Source organism: Orbicella faveolata, unplaced genomic scaffold, assembly GCF_042242905.1.
Source record: "Orbicella faveolata isolate gen_17 unplaced genomic scaffold, um_ofav_v1 contig_12, whole genome shotgun sequence".
In the NCBI taxonomy this organism is placed as follows: domain Eukaryota; kingdom Metazoa; phylum Cnidaria; class Anthozoa; order Scleractinia; family Merulinidae; genus Orbicella; species Orbicella faveolata.
Window position 1 is genome coordinate 24,444,222 of NW_028301539.1, and position 14,559 is coordinate 24,458,780.

At 39.8% G+C, this 14,559-nt stretch overlaps 1 protein-coding gene, 1 non-coding gene and 1 pseudogene across 3 annotated transcripts; 2 read left to right on the plus strand and 1 right to left on the minus strand.

Annotated features, from left to right (window-relative positions):
* Positions 1–87: 87 nt before the first annotated feature.
* Positions 88–8,256, plus strand: LOC110059527 (high affinity cationic amino acid transporter 1 pseudogene; annotated as a pseudogene). The gene is made up of 3 exons (XR_016204575.1): positions 88–1,780; positions 6,936–7,170; positions 7,617–8,256. The product of XR_016204575.1 is annotated as a high affinity cationic amino acid transporter 1 pseudogene (transcript).
* LOC149117290 (cationic amino acid transporter 2-like) lies at positions 8,245–13,998 on the plus strand. The gene is made up of 2 exons (XM_020766235.2): positions 8,245–11,923; positions 13,042–13,998. The coding sequence occupies exons 1-2, from the start codon at positions 10,318–10,320 to the stop codon at positions 13,185–13,187; spliced, it is 1,752 nt and encodes a 583-aa protein (XP_020621894.1). The 5' UTR covers positions 8,245–10,317; the 3' UTR covers positions 13,188–13,998.
* LOC149117291 (U6atac minor spliceosomal RNA) lies at positions 9,125–9,252 on the minus strand. The gene has a single exon (XR_016205799.1). It is a non-coding gene; the product is annotated as a U6atac minor spliceosomal RNA (small nuclear RNA).
* Positions 13,999–14,559: the final 561 nt, after the last annotated feature.

The following is a 14,559-nucleotide window of genomic DNA, read 5'->3' on the forward strand; positions in this document are numbered from 1 at the left end:
CGGATGGTGATGAGCGAAAATCACTGTTTTGTTTGTTTGTTATTTGTTTCGCTTATTTCTTTGTTTTCTCTATTTTATTTGCAATTTGAAAAAAGTACTACTTACGTTTTCAGGCGATGTCGTTCTCGTGTACCGGTAGTGACTGTTTAGACCGGCAAATGCCTACTGCGTTAGGTTGGGTATGATCAAAGCAAACCTCAAGGTTTCGGGTGAATGTCCGCATGATTGCTTATGCCCCCAATACATGCATAATTAAACTCACTGTAAACGTAAAAGGAACCTTGAATACAACGGTCAAGAATCGTGCCCATCAAACATTTATCGAGAAGTTTATTTGTCAAATCAGCAACGTACACAAACTTATTGAATTTATGACTAACATAGTTTAGATATTCTATGGTTTACTCTGAGGGATCCTTTTAAAGCTTTTCAACACTGATGTATGCAAATTTCAAAAAGGTTTTCGTTTTCTTCTGATTGCTAGCTGATGATTCTATGATCATTAAAAATTAATTTAAATATGATCACATAATGTAAAGCTATACATGAAAAATTCACAAATTTGCGGACAAAAAAAAGTACTTACTCAGATAAGAAGCTCAGCGATATTTTGGGAAATATATAATTCTTGTTTAGGTTTCCGTTCTGATGAATTTGAACTGGCGGGAAACTTCCCGCCCTAAATTTGCATTAATCAAAACCCTATGACAAAGAAAATTTGAATTTTGAATAACCGACTGTAAAACTAGTTGAAAGGAAGCTGACAGCATCAAGCTAAAGTGTTTTCAACAGAGTGGCCGAAAGACTCCTTTGACAATAATTTATGGCAGTTTAATTGCTTGGCTATTTTTTTTTTTTTACAGTTTGTACATCAACGAAGACAGCTGAATATGACACAGATGTTACCATTTGAGTGGCAAGACTTGTGAGGCGGCAATAACACCAAGAACTTTGATAATTGAAGGCGAACACTGACCCAAGATGGAGCGGTTTTCGAAAATTTTAAGCAGGAAGAAACTCATAAATACAAGTGTCATACATAAAACAGAGTTATCTCGCTGCTTGACCAAGTTTGATTTAACCTCTCTCGGAGTCGCGACGACTCTCGGAGCAGGGATTTATGTTTTAACTGGAACATTAGCGCGAAATGTAGCAGGACCAGGGCTGGTGTTATCCTTCTTCGTCGCAGCAGTGGCAAGCATACTGGCTGGTTTGTGTTACGCCGAGTTTGCATCGCGTGTTCCCAGAGTCGGCTCCGCGTACACTTTCAGTTATGTCACCATAGGTGAATTCTGCGCGTTCGTGATCGGCTGGAATTTGCTTCTTGAATACATAATAGCGACCTCTTCAGTGGCTCGAGCGTGGAGTTCGTATCTTGATGCTTCGTTGCTAAACGACATTATAAGAAATACAACCACAATGGGAATTGGAAAACTTAGCGCGTCGGGAATCATTGCACATTATCCGGACTTTCTGGCGTTTCTTCTCATATTAGTCGTAACAGTGACTTTGTGCTTCGGAGCGAAGCTAACCTCAGTGACAACAAATGTCATAACAGCCATAAATATTGTTGTCATAGTATTAATTATAATACTTGGAGCCTCTTTTGCCGAGGAAAAGAACTGGACGGATGATTTTTTACCGTTTGGTTTCTCCGGAGTACTGGCTGCTTCGGCGTCAGCTTTTTACGCCTTTGTTGGATTCGATGTGATCGCAACCGCTGTGGAAGAGTCAAATAATCCTTCGAAGGATGTGCCTGTGGCAACTATACTCACTATTGGTAAGGAAATATTATACATTTGTCGTTTGTACCGAAGAGAAGAAAGTCAATACCTTAAGAGAAGGGCTGTTCATTCGGCCATCGGTTAAAAATTTATGACATCTGTAAATTGAAATAACTTTTAGCAATTTTAAATTAATGTACAGTAGGCGATAGTTTCACATGTGCCCCTTAAAGTCATAAAATATAAATAAGAAAAGAATTAAGCCCACCCCTTCTCCTGTAAAAAAGCCACTGACTGATTAAAATTGTAAAGCAAGAGACGGAGAGCAGTTTATAGCCTGTGACAGAAAGCAGTTTATAACCTCTGAATACAGAAAAAAAAAATGAAACTGCACGGTTTAACTTGTGGAAATAAACGAAAGAAAACTTGAAATATGTAATGTGTACCCGGGCAGTCACCGATAAAATACGGTATCACCGCCTAACCAGCGATATCTAGAGATGTTTAGCACTGATTCACCTCGGCCTGAGTACGGCTTGGCCCTGGTTCATTATAGACATAACATGATTGTCAAATGTGATAACGATCTTGGACTACCCTTTTTCTCTTAACTGGCTCGAAAAACCGAAAAAAATAGAAACATGTCATTGTATAGGTCAGTTAGGGATGGCATATCATAATAACTTGGTCAGTTTGCAACCTTGTATAATATTATGGTTCAATTTTGTTTTTCTTATTAAATTTCGTTTATTTGGACCTTGAGGCTAAAATAGTAAACAATTGTCCACTCCATGAGGGTACAAAATAACAAAAATCAATACTAAATTACCAAGAGGATGGAGTTGATGGGGCCGACTTTCGCCAATACACTGTACCAAGTTGGGAGCTGCTTGATCTTATATAATCCGTGATATAGGAGGACTGGCTCGGTTTGCATGTCTTTTTATACCTTTACCAGTTAAACGCTCTTAGTCTTCCTCAATCTCTACAATTTGTGAGCCTAAAACAAGCTAGGTTAAAAATAGTCACTTTGCAGCTGTATCGGCACAGCCGGTTTAATATGTCCTAAGCTAAGTAAAAGCTACAGTAGACCGTTCCCTTTGTCGTTTAAGCTTTCAAAATTTCCATTTAATTTAGTAGTTACGGAGTACTCTTTCAAAAAGAGCGAACACTACTATTCACCTTGATTAGCTGTGCTTCCCCAATCAGATGGCAGGCCGAACATCATATGGATCCATGCGCCTGTGCTTACCTCAGTTCATATTAACCGGTCTTAGGGATTTGCTTTCTGTTCAACTCACATCTGATTGTTGTCTCCCCGCGAAGCGAGAAAGCGCAAAAAGGGAATGCTTCATTTTCGTCCGCGCGCTTTCTCCCTCTCGCGCTTTCTTTAATTACGTGTCACGCGCGACGGTCTGACAGGAAAGAGGAGCAACTCTAGACGCACTGATAAACATTCTACAGACAATTTTCTGTCTGCGCCTTGTTTGATTCATAATGCGGAAATTCGCTATCGTGGCGGGAGGGACAACAAGAGTTATTCGTATTTCGTGTTCATCCTGGATAAAATTGAAACAAAAAAATCTATTTGTAGACAATCAGCCGGCTGTTCTCATGGTGAACGTCGCGATCGTCTAATCTTCTTTGACGTCATCAAGATGAGCGACAGATATGTGGGCACTTATTTTTTTTTTTATTGTGGCTGCGGTCAATATATTCATTTTTCTTAAAATTTATCCTAAAAATTTATGCTATAATTTCGAGAAATTAAATAAAAGCCAAAAAAGTTCGCTTTCAAATTTCCCACAAACCAACGCAGGCTCTAAATGAACTTGGAACGAGTCGACGAAACTGAATGAAACTGTTTATCAACGCGGACATGACACGACCGATATTTCAGTTTCGAGAACTGCCGGATAATTTCAAGAAAACAAGCGGAATATTTAAAAAGCTAACGAGTTCATCGGCGTACAGAACATCAGCAGCGAGAACAAGGAAAAACTTCGCATGGAAGCCGTGATGTCCACGAGTCAGTTAGGGTTGGCCGTCTAGTCAGTGCTGTTCATTTCCTAAAGAACGCCGACGCGAAGGATTTTCTTGAAAAACAATAAAAACAGGTTAATTCATGGTTCAAGGCATTGCGCATCCGAAGATGGCCTACCTGGTGAGGCGATTCACCCAAAAGAAACTCATCGATTTGAAATCGCTGTCACGAAGCGAATTGTCTCGCTGTTTGTCGATTTTCGACTTGACCGCTCTGGGGATTGGAAGTACTCTCGGGGCTGGAATTTACGTTTTAGCAGGAGAAGTGGCTCGCTCGATCGCCGGACCAAGCATTGTAATTTCGTTTTTCATAGCCGCCGTCGCCTCGATTCTCTCGGGACTCTGCTACGCTGAATTTGGCGCTCGGGTCCCAAAAGCTGGTTCGGCCTATGTCTACAGCTATGTTACTGTGGGCGAACTGTGTGCTTTTGTGATCGGATGGAACCTATTTCTAGAATACGTCATTGGCGCGTCGTCCGTAGCTCGAGCTTGGAGTGAATATTTTGATTCTGTTCTCAACAGCAGAATTCGTAACTACACACTGACGAACATTGGCGAGATGCATGTCTCGGGACTTTCACGTTATCCAGATTTCTTCGCCTTCCTCCTCGTGTTGTTGGTAGCTTTCATCCTTGGGATAGGAGTGAAAAATTCTTCTAGATTCAACAATATATTTACCGGCATAAATTTACTTGTGATTCTGTTTATAACCTGTGTCGGGTTGTACTTCGCAAAGGGCGAGAATTGGACGCGGGATTTTGCGCCGTTTGGGATATCTGGGATTTTCTCGGGTGCCGCCACTTGCTTTTACGCTTTTGTTGGCTTTGATGTAATTGCTACTACCGGCGAGGAAGCTAGAAATCCAAGCAGAGCCATACCTGTATCAATAGTTCTGGCCTTAGGTAAGATGTAGTCATTTATATTACGACCCAAATTTGTTTTGCACATAGACCAATTTTAGCCAAATCAACAATGTCTGAATTAAAATTCGCCACTTTGACACGTGGGAAAATCTATGCAACGATTGATATTTTTCGGTTCTTCATTTTATTTGTTTCTCTTTCGGTGAGTAAATATTTCTCAAGGACGTGGATATTGGCGATAATTTACGCTATTCAACAACAATTAAGTACGCCCTGGCCAGCCACGCGGTTTCCATTTGTTGCTCAATTACCGTAGGAAATTTTCCATCTAAATAATACATTAGTCGGAACCATAAACCAAATCTCTAAAGTGCTTTTTGATCGGCATGAATCATCTGGGCTTGGTTTATCCTGATGAATCGTGCGTTCCTCGTTAAACTGATTTTACCAGCCGTTGAGCTGGACACCTGTGTCCACCAGTAGATATGATGCCAAAATGGAACCAAGTGACAATTTATATTAATTGACTGTTTCGAAGAGATCAATGTAAATCGACATTTTTTTAGAACGTTTGTCTCCATCTTGATCGAGCAATTGGTCTTTCTATCGCTTATATATTTTCCACTTTCAGCCCATCTTCTTTTAATTAGCTTTTGTTTTGATGCAGCTTTATCACTTGGTATAGGTGGCCATTCTAGGTTTATCTTTCCGATGAAATTATCAAGCAATTCCGATCAGGCTTTAAAACATATCATCACTGAACGAATTTTACAGAAGCTATGAAAACGTTTTCTGGCACTAATATTACCTTTTTGTTTTTCCGAGATTTAGCAGAAAGTGGCCTATAATGGCCGAACAAAAGATGAATGAAAAAGTTGTGAAGGTTACTTATACACAATAGAAAACAAACTAAGGTTAAACTGACCGTAAATACAGCGATCAGATAAAGCTATTATAAGGAGAAACGAGGAAATAGGACAAATATGTTGGCTAGGGAGAGAAATGTAGATTGTCCTGGAACAGGTTGAGAGCTAATTTGCATGTGCTGGTGCAGTCAACTTGCCACCCAGCGTTCCATTCTATAATTCCAAAATCGTTTATATGTTCGATAGTGAAATTCATAGATTTGTGTTACTGGGATCAGCCGTTATTACCCAGATATTGGCACCTTCTGTATATCCTGGTTATTTCATATTGCTGCATGTATTATATTGCATGTTCCTGTTTTTAATACATATGTTTCATAATCAATAGAAATAAGCAAAACACGTATCAGATGCGAGGCACCATGACGATAAACTACACGTATGTAAGACTAAACAAGCTCTTGAAAGTGACAAATGGTTAACGGTGAACTTAATGTCGAGATTCTAGTTTAGGTTAATAATTTGACACTTTTAAAAACTTTTTGCTCCTTATGTTTAGTTCATATGTTTCATGATAGCCTAAGAACACATGTAACAGTTTCATAAATGTATATTATAAATACACATTATAAATTTCCCGCAATTCCGGTCTAATAAACCGTTGGAAATTTGGGAATGGAAAAAATATCGATTAAGTATCCCGCAAAATTATAGCAAATGAAAGAATTAAAATGCAAGGAGTAGAGATAGAAATCAACATTGCAAGCTTGCCAACAACAGTGTCTGCGACGGTGAAAATCTACGGTCTTTAATTCCTTGAGACGTGTTTTTCCGCTTTTTGACTTGCTGATTTGCCTGCCGTTTCATCATCTTTCTTTAAAAGCGAGGGTTTACAGCTGTCATTACACTAATGATCTACCAGTGAGCCGTATAAGCCGCTACAATAAACCTTTTGTATATCTCTAATTATTGTAATCATTTAGGCCTAGTTACGTTTGATCCTACATGTACATAACACTTACTAATCATGACAGTTCACTCGGGATGTAATTTTGCCGCTTTTTAGCAGTTTGAAGCAACAAACCGAAACTAATCCAGCTGCTTTCACAAACTAACTTATGTATTAGCCTTTGTCAGCTACTAAAACAGCCCATTTCGGTGAATTCTCCACGTGTTCACTTGCCTCACCATGCTCATCTGTTTTCGTTAGAAACCGTTAAAAATGTCAAACAGTCCAAAATTACCACCTTTCCTAGGAGACCGCCACCTCTCAGTAGGGTATCAAGTCAAATTCTATTCTGATTCCTAAATGTCTGTTAGACGCAATAATCCCTGGCTAAAGTATACTTTAATACCGCTTTCTGTTTACAGTAAAATGTTATACTCGCAAAAAATGAAAGGAGCTCGATGTAAACGAGCGTTTCTTGTTTCTTTTAAAGGTATTTGTTTCGTGGCATATTTTGGAGTGTCCGCTGTGTTGACTTTGATGTGGCCATATTACAAGCTATCTGAACGAAGCGCCCTTCCTGAGGTCTTTGCGATGAGAGGAGCCGAGTGGGCCAAATATATCATTGCTGTCGGAGCCCTCTGTGGATTAAGCGCCTCTTTGATTGGAGCCTTGTTCCCTTTACCCAGAATGCTGTACGCCATGGCAAGCGATGGCCTCATTTTCAAGTAAGCGAAAGCGAGAAGTTCTTTAACACTTGATGAATCTCCGAAAATGAAATTATTTATATTTTGATTTTTTTCTTATGGGGTTCACTCCACAAAGTAGAATTTTAAAACTCTCACTGTAAGTCGCTATAATTATAAAGGCAGCTGTTAGGTGTTCAAAAAAATCAATCTTGAACAAAATCTTTTCAGTAACATAATCAGATGAGCTCTAACTTCTAAATACATTTTCCTATGTTTTACTTTTACGTGGAAAAACTGAGTAGTCGAAATTTTGTGAGCTAGGATTAAAGTCCTTTATACAGTATCTAACTTGCCCTGTTCCAACTACTTATGTCTCAATCAATTCAAATGGCATAACGCTGCGAAGAAACCTTTTCTTTCATAAATGTCCCTGTTCATGGAAGCATTACACTCGTTGATCATACACATTCCAAATTTTTCTTTAGATTTCTAGCCAAAGTGCATCCCAAGACAGAGATTCCAGTTATCGCTACGGTCCTCTCTGGGGCCCTAGCTGCGTTTCTCGCTCTTGTATTCGACCTTCAAGCGTTGGTAGAAATGATGTCCATTGGTACTCTGCTAGCCTACACAATAGTGGCCCTGTGCGTGTTGCTGCTGCGTTACCAGCCTGGCAGCATAGGCATTGTAAAAGGAGAGGAAAATATCTTCTCAAGCAACGACGAAAACGTGGAAGGAGAGGCAGCGATGGAACACACTAGACTGACAGCAGAAAATAATGGCCCCACTCTTCAAACAGCTCGGCTCGCAGCCATAGGAATCTATTGCAACGTTGCCATCTACTTCTTCATTAGTACCCTTCTCATCTGGGGCGGTGAAGCCATCTTGAAGGGACGAGCATGGGCCATTTTCATGGCGTGTCTGTTAGGGATTTTTCTGGTAACGTTTGTAGTGCTCCTTGTGCGTCAGCCCCAGAACAAGACGCCCATTCCATTTAAAGTGCCCTGTGTTCCAGCCATACCATTGTTCTCGATATTCGTCAATATATTTCTTATCATGAAGCTAAATTACTTGACGTGGCTTCGGTTTGCTGTCTGGATGGCTATAGGTGAGTACTACGGTAGATAAACGTAGAAGAGGTTTTCGATGGCTTTGTTTATAGCTGGCCCAGGCTAGAAATGTTGGCTAAAAGACGAAGCCTTCCATTACTTTTCAGTAAAAAATTGAATAATTTCAACAGCGATAGCCACTTTTGTAGAGTAGAATCAATAATAATATTTCAACATTAATTTTAATAATGTATGCAACCACTGATAGTCTGTTAAAACGGTTAATTTTGGGAAGTTGACACATCTACTCCTGAACGTAGCATTTATTCAATTTATCTATTATATTTTCCTGGTTCTCTACTTATGTTTCTACGCGGTGTTCACCTGTTTTTGGGTAGTTGTTTTTATTCGTAGCAACTTCCCAGTTTTAAGATAAAAGTCACATCTTGGACGAGAGCAAGCCAAACTTTTCATTTTTTTTTCTCTCGAGAACTTAGGAAAGGCTAGAGGTGGGAACTCCGGGAGGCAGAAAAAAATGAATTTATGGTCACAGGTTGAAAATTGCTAATATGTTGTTGGCGATGAAGCTGTTTCAGAGTCCAGATTCAGTGCTGAAAACATTTGTTGTTACACTTCAAACCATAACTTCCAGTTGTTTTTGTGTTGAATGGAAGATACGTTGGTGGAGGTAGTTTATCAAGAACTCGTGACTTTTTGATAGCTAAGAACCTTAGGGCTTTATAAAAGCACGTTGCCGAGGAATCATGGCCGTTAGTTACGTCATTTTCTTAAATCAGTTTGCTGATTTTGCAATTTTCACTCAAACAAAGAACAAGCTACCGCCTGTTGGTAATTGACTTTGATTAGCCAAGCAATGTATTAAAGCCAACTTAAAGATGTCATCAAAGTTAAAAAAACTTTTGAAGTCTAAACGATACAGTGTTTCCAAAAAAAATTGGTTAGATGCCACGAAGTATGTGGCAAAGCCTTAACCACGTGTTGTAGGTTGAAAGTCCGAAGACTTTTCTCGTCCTTATCGAGGGAGATGCTAACCTTCTCTCGGCTCATACAACACGACATCAAACTTGAACTTTATTTTTCATATATATGACAGAGCTTGTTTCACTTTACACTTGTGGTACAATATTTTCAATCTAGCTCTATTGCGTTCTTGTTTCCGGATAGTTTTAACCAAATATGCTATGCTAGCTATTATGTGTCAAGTTTGCGATAAAAATTTTGATCGTTTGATTTGTAACTTTCGATTCCGTCGTAAATGTCTGCGCCCATCGACTGCGCATGCGCAATAAACCACGCGCTGCTTTTTTGAAGAAAAAGAGAGGGACAAACGTTTTACAATTAATCGTTTAATCGTCTAGTATCGCTGTTCTAGAAACAATACTAGTTAGCCGAGCTGTAAATTATATCAAGTGAAATAAAATCAGACACCAAAGAATATAGCAACCAGACTGACGATTAGCTTAAATTTTTTATCAACAAAAGTTCTTAAGGAAACTTTCTTTGTTTTTTACTGTTACTATTATCAGTTTTTTTTCAAATCTCGGACCAGAACTTCCAAGGCATTATATTTCTCTCGCAGGTTGATAGCCATTTTTGTCAACAGCACTAGAACTTGTAAAACCTTGCGTAGTTGTCTTTTACCTGCAACGGCACCTGTTGAAACCAGTGTAGCGATTTCTGCCGACTATAAGATGATGTCGAATTCTCTTATTGAAATGTAACTTCTCCTAGAATCATTGTTTCAAGCCAAGCGGGCAGGCGACAAGATGACCTGTAGCTCTGAAAGGGTGTTATGATCTAGACATAAATTCTTATAACTAACTGTCACTGTCAATGCGTGAAAATAGTTTAGAGGAACTTATCGACAGATGTGGAATATTTAAAGAGGTCACCGATGAGCCTGAAGCATCTTGTAATCATAAAGGCATCTTTTGGCCGTCAGCACTGAAATTACCGATTGGATCTGACAAATAACAAGATTCGCCGCTTTTAACATGGCTCTCTGGTTTCCGAGAACAAAATTACAACCATCCTCAAGCCTTCAGAAATTTACGGTAGCTCGTTAATGTTGCCTAGTGTCATCTGCCGAACGTTAGCTTCATTTTATTGTTTATGAGAAATGGGCTGTCTTCGGCAATTCTCTCGACGAAAATGCATCTCCATCCAGAGTTTAGTTGAGACTAAATTATCCCGGTGTCTTTCACTCCTCGATTTAACAGCCCTCGGAGTCGGTTGTACCCTTGGCGCCGGCGTCTATGTGATCGCTTGTGAAATCGCTCGCGATGTGGCAGGCCCAGCAACAGTTATCTCATTTCTAATCGCTGGTATTGCCTCAGTCTTGTCCGGACTTTGCTACGCTGAATTTGGAGCCCGAGTCCCAAAAGCTGGATCAGCCTACATCTATAGCTATGTGACTGTCGGCGAGCTAGTGGCGTTTATAATTGGTTGGAATCTTGTTATGGAGTACATGATCGGAGCTGCCGCCATTGGTCGAGCGTGGAGTGCTTATTTTGACTCCATGTTACACGATAAAGTTAGAGGTTGGACTCTTGAAAATATTGGACCAATACGGATTGATGGACTCGGGGGTTACCCGGACTTTTTGGCAGTGGGGATAATTCTTATTTTGATGATCATTCAACTGTTTGGTGTCAAGAAATCTACCACGTTTATTTTCGGTGTGACTTGTGTGAACATGGTTGTCATTGTGTTCATAATCATTATGGGAATTACCTTGGCCAGACCAGAATACTGGTCAGACTTCATGCCGTATGGACCTACCGGGGTTTTAGCGGGTTCCGCCACCGCATTTTTCGCTTTTGTTGGTTTTGATGTCATTGCGACTGCCGGCGAGGAAGCTAAGAACCCTAGCAGGACGATCCCACTTTCAATTTTATTTGCGCTCACAGTTTGTTTTCTGGCATATTTTGGCGTTTCAGCTGCTGTTACCTTAATCTGGCCTTATGACAAGTTGGATTATGGAGCAGCCTTACCTAAAGCTTTCGAACACCGCGGAGCGAACTTTGCAAAGTACATAATCGCGGCTGGCGCACTTTGCGGAATGACAGCGGCCATAAATGGCGGACTTTTCCCGTTGCCTCGTTTGCTTTACGCCATGGCTTCAGACGGCTTGATTTTCAAGAGTTTCGCGTACGTGAGCAAAAGAACCGAGGTACCATATATTGGTACACTTTTCTCGGGTATTCTGGCAGGCATTCTAGCTATGGTCTTTGAACTGCAAGCCCTTGTGGAGATGATGTCGATAGGGACGCTTCAAGCATATACCATTGTCTCCACGTCTGTTCTAATTCTCCGGTACCAGCCTGGAACAATAGGTCTTGTCAAATACAACGAAGAGGACCCTAATTTGAGTCCCCAATCGAAGGACCCTCTACCTGAACCAACCGACCGATCCGGGACTATTTCCAGATGCACGATATGGTTCCTGTTCTTTTATTTCTTCTGTCTTAGTGCGTTTTTGATCAACGGGCTTATTCCAATGTATCAAGGCCAGGCGTGGGCTGTTATTCTAGCGACGTTTTTAGTCATAATTTTCGTAGCCGCCATTGTTGCGTTGTGTATGCAGCCAAAGAGTCTGACACCGCTGCCTTTCAAAGTTCCGCTCGTTCCTGGCCTGCCTCTCTGTTCAATGTTTATAAATATTTATTTGATGATGGAACTCAATCCGGCGACATGGATGCGTTTCGCGGTTTGGATGGCGATAGGTGTGTACTTTCTCATCGCTTCAATATAATATAGGCACGCAATACGTACATAGCATAACATAGAAATTACGAAGCCCTCCTTTGTTAAGATGCATCCTAACCATTGCTTCTTAACAGTAGTATTTTGTATTCGAACAAATACTTACGAGCGATCTTAATCTAAAAAGCCTTAATGAATCCGGTGACTGGTTGTTATGATTGTGTGAATGTCATTTGCACAGGCAACTGAAACCATGTTTATTCGGCGACTAATCAAAAACTGTGACGCATTAATAGCCTTCGTCATATATTTTTCTCGAGGATTAGCTCATCGAGCATTATCTGTGGGGCTCTGCAAAATACTGTTTTACGATAACTGCGAAAATTCTCGCGCGCTCTTTGGCTAATTTTCATTGGCAAAAAGCGGACCGACACATGAATTTATAATTTATTCGATGCGTATCCACTCGGGTATCGCCTCGTCGATCCACGGCTACTCTGACAATATTATGACGAAATTCATGATCAAAACAGGACATACGCATGAAAAACTGACGTCAATTTGTTAAACTGGTTTTCCTGTGACTTCGGACTGAATACCGGGCGCGTGTTAACCACCCTTTGTTTTATAGCGTAGATTATTATGGTAAAGACATACTTTCAGCAGCAGCAACAACAACAATTTCATTTGTACCCATCATTTTACATTTAGTTAGCTAATAGTCAGCAGGTGAAGTCATTTAATAGTAAAGTCATTTAGTCAGCAGGTGAAGTTCACCAATAGACAAAACAGTAACGCAATCTAGAGTCGTTGGTAACTTTTAAAAAAGGCTGTCACATCACGATGTACGAAGTTATTTTCTCGACTTAGCAATTGAAGGAAACCTCAAAATTAAAACTTATTAAGGTAGAAAAACAACATAGACCGGGCGTAAATAACAAATAAAAAAAGAACTTAAATGGTGGATACGATTAAAGATTAAAACGGTTTTTGATCGACTAACTTAAATGATTGAGACTGGAAATTTCTAAGTTGCAACGTAGTTTCCTTGTTGGCTTATAAATACAATATTTAAAATTGGCGAGTTTTCCCCTTTTTTGAAGTGTCTTCTAACATCTTCTGTTATTTTATCTTACAGGCTTGTCTATTTACATTTTCTATGGCCTTCGTCACAGCGTCGAGGGCCAGCGGCAAACAGAACAAGAGGGTTACGTCCCTTTAGAACAAATCGATGGAAAAGGAGATCAAGAAAAGGGCAGCGAAACTCCAGAACCGAAGAATTAATTAAAGAAATTATAAATGTAATAGAGATTATATCTAGAGAACGTAAGTTAATTAATTGTGAGCTCCAGTGACAATATTCTAAAGACTTATTTCCGAAAAACTTATTTAACTGTTTTTCTCTGAACTGACTTTTTGAATTTTTGAACTTGATCTCTTGCACATGTTTACGTGAGACCACCGTATTTGAAAGTTGCTCGTTAAAAACATGGAAGTCGCGTAACTTTTGGCCCTCGTGCTTAAGTCTTTTGAGACCTTACCTGGAAAGGAACCAAATTAACGGCAATCACCGAGGACAACCTCAGAAGAGGTCTTCGGCGATCGTTCTTCTGAGCCCATTCAGGTCATCCTCTCTCCATGTTTGTCGGTTGACCGACATATAAAGCGTATACCGAGACACAATCTACATTCTTTTTTTAACTGATGTTCCTTGAAAGAACAGTATGATTTGCTTGCATTTAGAAAATTATAAGATGAGGGGAAGATGAACGAAAGGGAAAGAAGAACGCCTACAAAACTGAATAACGAGACTTTAAAGTGTTCCTTCCCATCATTCATAGCGTTGTGAATAAGGATATGTCAATATGAGCTAACATGACGAAACTAAACATAAACATCATGATAAACATAGGAAACATAGTCGATAAAGTAGTATACATCGTTATGTTATTATTATATTAATGTGCAGATGTTAAAAAAAGAAATAGATGTAAATTAACAGATCGTCAGTATTGACTTGAGCTCAGTAAGACCATATCACTGTGCTACACTGTTAAGTTAGTATCGAGGCTGAATAAAATACAATCACTAACTATATTCGTTCCATTTTCTTCACTTAAAATACGTGCATTGACATAACCTGCAAAGAGTCGATTTAGCATTATCCTCACAATTTAACCAATCTCTAATAAGCGCCCCGTTTGATTGTCTTCCAGCGCCACTGTATTCCAGCAAACCTTACCTTTGCTAATAAGAGCGCCCATTTCCATTCGGCGCCCGCTGCATTCCAGCTAAGCGTCCTTTCCAATAATACAACACAAATTGCATTTTCATCCCCGATTGGGCTTTTCGGTGTTAATATAACTATATAAAGGTGAAAAAACGTTTTCTTAATTTTTTGCTGTATGAATTCAATGGGTACAAACTGGAATGATCCCATTTCTTTATGACATGCTTTTAAAAGCAACGTCTACGCACACGTCTCCAGTCGCGGTGGCAGTAACTATTTGTAGGCTGCTCTCTGTAACTAAAGAGCGTTTTCGAAAAGCACCATTTTCGGTGGACAGTTTCTCAGGATTAGTGTGGACGGTAGGTCTAACCGTAGAAATAAAGATGTGTTTTTAAGTTTCTCCGGCGCAGTGTGGAGGGGGCCTTA

What these genes read in the sequence shown, in the direction of transcription:
- LOC149117290 (XM_020766235.2), top strand. Translation starts at nt 10,318, where the DNA reads ATGGGCTGTCTTCGGCAATTCTCTCGACGAAAATGCATCTCCATCCAG. An exon ending in CGCGGTTTGGATGGCGATAG is followed by an intron (nt 11,924 to 13,041) that starts GTGTGTACTTTC and finishes TTTATCTTACAG; the next exon opens with GCTTGTCTATTTACATTTTC.